Genomic DNA, 8662 nt, shown 5'->3' on the forward strand with positions numbered 1-8662 from the left:
ATAATTATCTTCTCAAAAATTTAGAAATTTTAATAATTGAATATTAATTCAGTCCTTGAAATTCCTAAATTTTTAATAATCGTCTATTGGATTTTTTTTACTGTGTAACATTTAATTTAAAAAAATCAATTTTATTTGTGTATTATAAATGACACATTATTTATATATATATTAGTTAAGAGTTAACTTTATATTGTACCAAAAATATAATTTTTTTCGTCAATTTTTATGTTGGCGTTTCAATAGTGTTGAATATTGAAAAAATAGGTATTAGTGTTTTTATATACGTATTTAAAACAAAAATTGTATATTTATATGAATCATAGAAAATTAAACAACTAAATAAGTATTACCACACAAAAAAAATATAAAAACTAACCAAGGGCGAAGCCATGACGGCTGATCTTTTGATTTTTTGGCTTTTGGTGTAAACCATAGCCCCTATGCGCGGCTGTTTTCTTTGTAGTGCGCGACTCAAGCGCGACGTTTGTTCTCAAAGACTGGCTTAAATATAGTTCATAAAAAAAATGACACAAAAAAAAATATATAGTATTATAAATTAAGTCCAGATGCAATATTTAAAAAAATATTATTACATGACTCAAATGTTTTTATTGCATTTTTAATATGTATTGCGTCGTATTTTTTATGCATTAATAATTTATCCTAAAATAATTTAATTTATAGTCATTAGCAAATTACAGTTATTACATTGGTGTAACTATGTTACATATTATAATTGCGTTATTTTTGTACGTCTCAATTATATAGTTAAAAAAATACAGTTCCAATACATTTTTTTTGGAAATCATTGTTTTTAATGCTAGCAAATTATAAATCTAGACTAATTGGATTAAGAAAGTGTTTCAGATTTATTTATTTGTAATATATAAAAAAAATGGTTATAGATTGCTGAAAAAAATAATAAAATGTCATTCATACACTAAACAAGAATGTTTGCAACACGCTTCCATTGTTTTGCATTGTGAAATCTTTAAGCTAATAATAATAGGTAAGAATTATTTTTTAGATCAGATTAGTTTATTTAAATATATAAATTACGAAATATTAATAATGTTCTGTATTTTAAGAATAATTAAATAATTGTTTTTCTAAGAAAGGTTTAAAACAAGTCATATTCAATGAATCTATAGTATGTTAACGAAGTTATAAATGCGTAACGGTTTCATAACTAAATTAGCTCATTTTATCACAGATTTGTCAATCGTCAATTAATGTTTCAATGTAATTTAACGAACCGTATTTTTTAAATTAAAGAAAATTATCTGATTCAAATTTATTTATATATGTATATATCTTCGAGAATAATTTTACATAGAAATTTAACAATTATAACCCAATCCAAAGCGCCATGACCATGACGGAGAATGCAAATTCAATCATTGCAAAAAATCATGCAAAAGATGCAATTATCTCGACTATTGGTTAAAAGGAAAACCAGATTCGGACGGTTACGTTGATGTAAAAAAGTATAATTGTTCTAGATCAAGTTCAATATATGAAAAATGCCGCAATAAAAATAAAATTTTATTCTTATTGATTTACGATTGGATTGGAAAGCGATGAGTCAAGATTTCTGTGCTTAGTATTTTTTTAATATCATAAATTGACGTTAAAATACTATATCATATAACTTTGTGGGTCATCTGAATCTATATATTTTAAATATAAATTTAATTAAAAAAATGGTTGTGTAACTGTAATTATTATAGTGAAGGATTTATGTACTGAATTAAAATTTATAATAGAATTATATATAATAAATTTAACTGGATATTGTAATCTAATTTATTTAAAATAATTATCAAAGGTGAAAAACATATGCGTTAGTTAGTTATATAAATCGAACATTGTATACTTCAAAATTTATTGAAAAAATATGATTTTTTAAAATAAAATATTATTTTAAAATTGAAATTGAAGCTGTGTTGAATTTATTATATTTTATTGAAAAAACCTTTTATTTATGCTTATTAATATTAAAATTAAATATTTTTATGAAACAATCCTTTGATTTGCAATTTAATGTGCAAGTGGCTCATATAATTTGTGCTATATAAAAAACTCCTTAATATTATGTAAATTTATCAAGAACTTTTATTCTTTGTAATTTTTATGTTTTAGCCAATTATTAAGGAGCAACAGATCTTACTAAACATTTAAAACTAAAATTAAATATTGAAGTTCATCAGAAAGCTCATTTATAATTACATCCATGCAATAATTATGTATGAATTTATTTTGACAATTATGCTACTTTATTATATAATAATTTTTAAATAGTGTAAATTTTATGATAAGATATGTAAAATAATTTTTCAGGGTTTGCCGCATGATCGCGCGTTGATATCTTTTCAACTTTTTCTATGACAATAATAGTTTTTCTTTGCTAATTTAACTAAATAGCTACAAAATGGTAACTTTTAGTCAAATTTATATTTTTATTTAATTGGTAAACCTTTAATATAACACAATCAAGCGATTTGTTCATCGTCCGAAAGGCCTTGAGCGAATGGTAAGCGCTCTACTCGAACGCGAGCATTTAACCGCGATTTTAACCGAGCGGTTAACTAACACCTACGTACAAATGTTCCACTCTCACACACACAAAATGCATCGGTCGTCGCGTGATATTTTTGCACAATTTAATCGCACTATATCGATGTGCGTTTCCGCGCGATTTGCCATTCCAATCACTTTCACATAACGAAAATAATGCGCTCGAATCGTTAAACCTAACTGATCTAGCCGGATAAACGAATTTCCTTAATAGTCTTGCGTCAAAAACAAATTGGTAGGCATTAAGAATGTAAAAAATATACAAACCAGTATACCTAATAAATCTGCTCCCATTTAACGCTGATATAATATCATAATAACATTTTTTTAGATACATACTTTTTTTACGTTATTTTACTTGGTTACATTTTTATAGTTTAATTATTATATCCGGTAAAAATATGAATCATATGCATATGCAGTGTGTCATATCGTGTGTCTAGCTTGATTGACACAATGACTTTCTATTCGATGGAAAATGCATTTAAAATTAACGCCATTGGAACGAAAATAATAAAATTCGTTCGGTCGTTACGCTGAATAATTATACAAAATTTATTATTGCTGTTATTACGTGCAAAAAGTAATTGGAATATTAATTGAGCGCTGTAAATCTGAACTACATCAGATGCATTATTAAAATTAGTGATTTAAAACTCTATAAGACTAATTATTTGTTCTTAAGTTATCATTTTTAAAAGTACAGAGTTAAATTATTATTTTAATATTTTATATATAATATTTATCTGAATTATAATTTATTAAAAAAAAATAGTGAATAAATAAAATAAATATATAATTGTTTTTTTATTCCTATATAAAATAATTTATGGCAACTTTTTTTATTGATTGCCTTTCATTTTTAAAGACAGGTTTTCACAACCATTAAAATATAGTTTTTTTTTAATATGAAATATACAATTTTCCTTATTTTTATTGCATTATAATAAAAAAAATTAGACAGCACCTCTTCAAGATGTTATTATTTTAAAACTAAAAATGATTAAATTTGATCGAAAATGAAATTTTATTATTGAGCCGCTGAATTATTAAAAAAATGCATTGTTAAATACAGGGGCCATCAAAAAAGTCAACGTGACTTAGTTAAACGTCGATTCAGATTGATATAAAAAAGGTAATAAAAAATCAACATTGTATATTTTTAATATAAAATTATATATTTGCAGCACAGTTTTTTATAAACATTTTAAATTAATACAAGACACATATTTTGCACTATTTTGGCATCTTTGTATTTTATATTCTTATGCTCTGCAGTCAAATTAATTTGTAGTTCACTGTAATAGTAGGTATATATTTTTTAATTTAAAAGATTTTCAGTATTTTATAACGTGTGTGTAAAAATATTGCTTTAAATCTTTGCATAAAAAACAATACTTTTTGGCTCTTTTTGAAAAAGCAATTTTATATTTTTGCTAAGAAAACTCAGTTCTTATTTTCGTATTTTTAATTTAGTTTAATTATAATACATTGTGTTTTATAAAATTTCGTAAGATACATGTAATATAAATAATATATTAGCGTTTTATTTAATGATCGTAGTCTTACTGCATTGTCTAATGCAGTAGTCGATTTGACGTTGTAAGAGGTCGATTCGGGGCGATGGATTTTTTTAAATTAAAAATCATTTATACAATTGCAGTACATTAATACATAATTTAGACTCATTTTTATTTCCATATTTTAAGGTCTTATGGTCTGCAGACAATCAAATTTTTGAGTTTACAATTATAATATTTCTTTTTTCTGTAAGATTTTGTTGTTTAATTACATTTGTGTAAAAATATTTTTATCTTTATTAAAAAAAATATAAAATATTTTTTAGTGCTGTAAATAAAATCTTAATAAAATGCATTATGTTTTATATATTTAAATAATATAAATAATATATAAACGTTTTGTTTAATGATCGTGATCTTACTGCATTATATAATGAAGGGCACATCAAAATGGTCGATTTTACATAGTTAGAGGTCGATTCGGGGCGATGAATTTATTTTAATAAAAACACAGTATTATTTATACATTTTAAATAATTCTTGCCACATATTTTTCTACTTATTTTTCATGTCCATCAAATTTATTTTTATTTTATTATCATAATATTTATTTAATTTGTACGATTTTATGATTTTTTCTATTTTATTGCAATTGTGTAAAAATGTTTTTTACATTTATTTAAAACATGGAAATATATAATATTATATATATTTAGTATATTTATTAAAATACATTATATGTAATATATTCATGATATATATGCAACGTGAATAATATATTACTGTAATTTTACTGCATTGTCATACACATAGAGCATTAAAGTGGGCGATATGACATTGTTAAAGGTCGATTCGGGTCGATGGAAGAACGTTAATTAAATATCAAAAATACAATTTTAGTACAGCTATAATAAGTCCATATTTTATGAAATTATTGTCTGTAGACAGTCATATTTTTAACTATCAACATATTTTTAATATTTTATTACATTTGTGTTACAATTTTTTTTGGGTGCATTAAAAAATATTTAAACGCACTTTTTAAAATAATTATTTCATTTTATAAAATTATTTTATGCTCTTACTGCGTTGTTTAATACAAGTACATAAAAATGGTCGATTTGACATAGTTAAGTGTCGATTCAGATCGATGTAAAAAGTTAATTTAGAATCACAAATACAGTTGCAGCACAGTTAAATAAAACATTAAATATAATTGTGGATAGCATTGCCATTTAATTTTAGATCATAAGTTCTGCAGATGGACAAGTTATTTACTATCATAATATTTATATAATATTGTATGTTTTTTTACATCATTAAACATTTTTAGTAAAATGTCTAATTAATTTTATTTATTTATATTACATGTTAATAAATTCTTACCTAATATTTTTGATTAACAGAAACAAATCAATAAATTCTGCTTATTATTACATTATCAAAATAAAGCTAATTGAGTTTAATGATTTAAGATATTAATAATATATATTTATTTATTTATTTACAGAGACTTAAAAGCCTCCTTTCACGCGTATATCTGACCCCAGCCTTAATCGCTCCTTTATTGAGACTTTGACCATCGCTGACACAAATGCCTTCTTATATAACTCACTCGCAATTATTGCACAATATCACATATGTTTTTAAAAATATGATAAACATACTTATCTATACCATTGCAAATAATGTCATTAAAACATAAAACAATGCAAATATTGCAATTTACATCCTATTACGCATTCCGTCGAAGAAGAGAGCAAGACAATGGTTGTTGTTGTGACATGTGCTACGAAGCTTTCCAAAAATCTGATCGGAGATGACCTTCTGGAGCAGCGAGCTTCGTTCTTTGGTCGTCATGGTGATGCGGTTTCCTTCTTCTTCTGCATCATCAAAGAAACCCACCACCGTTCTACGTTCACCTACGAGAGGGGGCCAACTATATAACCGACCGGTGGCAGACCATAAGGCATCAGTTCCACCTCTTGTCTCCAGCAACTTGGAGAAGCACTAAGCGTTGCTAACATGAAGACTCTGGTGAGAAAAACACAACATAATAATAATAATAATAAAAAATTGACGATGTCTGATTTGTGGCACAAATAATTCAAATAATCGATCTATTAAATTATTTGAATTTTAATATTTTATTTGCAATAATTTGCACTGTATAGTCAAAATGGCTATAAAATAATTTTTGCATTGCATCTAAATTTATTTTATTATAATTTGAATGGTCACATTTTGAAATTTAAAAATTATTTATTTGAATTTTAATTGGCTTAAATTATTTAATTATTTTCTCGATCGACTTTCTTACTTGTGCGCTTGAATAATTATGCACTTGATTCACACGCATTTTTCGAGAGCGGTTATGCTCGTGCAAATCGTTTTTTCGGCCAACGGTAATTTGAAGAAAGCGATTGTTGCGTTTCTCTCAATTTTACGCGATTAAAAATATTTTATATTATTTATTTTGATCGTTGATAATTTATTAAATTAATTGGTCGATTCGTTCCGGACTTTGAAGAGAGATTAATTGAATGTATAATTGAATCAATAGCCCAGAAGCTCAGGTGCCCAGATATTAACGATTCGCTGGGGTTGGTCTCGATCGTTAAGTCATTTATCACGAGAGCCCTCGAGCGCTCGATTTAATTCATCAATCACTAAATGTTTTTCATTTTTCAGTTATTCTTGACGGTCACGCTGGCCGTGGCAGCCTTTGCCGCTGAGGAGAAAGGCAGCCCGGTCAAGCCCGTAGAAGAACAGCAGGTCGAAGAAAAGAAGCAGGACAAGAGAGGAATCTTTGACAGCTTTGGCTATGGCGGCGGACATGGAGGATATTCCATCGGAGGTGGTGGTGGCGAATGGCAACCGATCTCTGGACATGGTGGCTACGAATCGTACGGACATGGTGAAGAATCAGAGCACCATCATGTCAAGACGATCGAAGTCATCAAGAAGGTTCCAGTGCCTTACACTGTCGAGAAGCACGTCCCTTACACCGTAGAGAAAAAAGTACCATATGAAGTCAAAGTGCCGTACCCACAACCCTACACCGTCGAGAAGAAAGTACCGTACACCGTCAAGGAATACATCAAATATCCAGTGTACGTGCCCCAACCCTACACCGTAGAGAAGAAAGTACCATATGAAGTCAAAGTACATGTAGACAAGCCTTATGAAGTGAAAGTACATGTTCCACAACCCTATACCGTCGAGAAGAAAGTACCATATGAAGTCAAAGTACCATACCCACAACCCTACACCGTCGAAAAGAAAGTACCATACCCAGTCAAGTACGAAGTCAAAGTACCACAGCCTTATGAAGTCATCAAGAACGTGCCTTATGAAGTCAAAGTACCAGTCGACAGGCCCTACAACGTCTACGTACCAAAACCATACCCAGTCACCGTAGAAAAACCATACCCAGTCACTGTCAACAAAGCAGTGCCTTATGAAGTCAAAGTACCAGTCGACAGGCCGTACAAGGTTGAAGTAGAAAAACCATACCCAGTACATGTCAAGGTATCAGTACCCAAACCTTACGAAGTCATCAAGAAGGTACCTTATGAAGTAGAGAAGAAGGTACCGTATGAAGTCAAGGTACCAATCGACAAACCATACCCAGTCTACAAGGAAGTACAAGTACCAGTCTACAAAGAAGTGCCGTACCCAGTCAAGGTACCAGTCCCGGTGTACATCAAGAAACACGAGCACGAGCACGAGCACGAGCAAGAACATCACTACGGAGGAGAGGAGATCAGTAGCTACCACCACCACCATTAAGTAGCATTAACATCTGTGATTTAAATAATGTTGGCCAAGCTCCGAGCTGATTAGGCTAAACCATGCGCACTTTCATTTCATACAGTTTCACTTTCATCGTTGGCAGCTCGGAGCTCGAATGGTCCGCCGCATAGGAAAAATGGCCAAAGAACATAAGTACCTATAAATGTATAACATCGATTACATTTCGTCTTTCGCTTATATATGTATGTACCTAATCATTCATTGTTGTTATTTCATTCAACACTCGTTGATTTCACTCTCATCTGACGCTAAGCGTTGCTTGATCTCTACCTTTTTTTTGTAATAAGAAGCCGAACGACTTTTTAAAACAAATCCATTGTTTATGTATTTTATAGATGTATAAGACGAGCAAAATAAATAATTATAATCGACTTTAAAACCATCATTTTATTTCATCATAACCTATAAATACAACAAAAAATCAAGTTATGTTGATTCACCAAGTTTTTATACACGCATTGCGCAGCTACATTTTCAACCCAATTATAACATTTCGCAACTGTAATGGAGTTCGGAAGCGATTAATGCTCCCATTTAAGATACAGCAGTTTTGTAACTGCTCTTTAATGCGAGTATGTTACAATTTGTACTTGGATTTGTCTCGCTTGAGTGCAGATTTACAATATGATCGATTGCAGCGTATATGAAAAAGATTGCGGAATATGAGTGTGTATGTAGAACTATATATTACATTGTGGAAAGTCACGGTAATGTCATGTCGAATTCGTTTCCTAGACATTGCGCAA

The 8662-nt window shown here is 28.9% G+C and overlaps 1 protein-coding gene across 1 annotated transcript; it reads left to right on the top strand.

Annotated features, from left to right (window-relative positions):
* Positions 1 to 5666: 5666 nt before the first annotated feature.
* Vajk4 (chitin-binding protein vajk4) lies at positions 5667 to 8295 on the top strand. Its single transcript, XM_088189831.1, has 2 exons — positions 5667 to 6137; positions 6792 to 8295. The coding sequence occupies exons 1-2, from the start codon at positions 6126 to 6128 to the stop codon at positions 7890 to 7892; spliced, it is 1113 nt and encodes a 370-aa protein (XP_088045957.1). The 5' UTR covers positions 5667 to 6125; the 3' UTR covers positions 7893 to 8295.
* Positions 8296 to 8662: the final 367 nt, after the last annotated feature.

Source organism: Plectrocnemia conspersa, unplaced genomic scaffold (assembly GCF_051122295.1).
Source record: "Plectrocnemia conspersa isolate PC_06_02 unplaced genomic scaffold, ASM5112229v1 ptg000008l, whole genome shotgun sequence".
In the NCBI taxonomy this organism is placed as follows: domain Eukaryota; kingdom Metazoa; phylum Arthropoda; class Insecta; order Trichoptera; family Polycentropodidae; genus Plectrocnemia; species Plectrocnemia conspersa.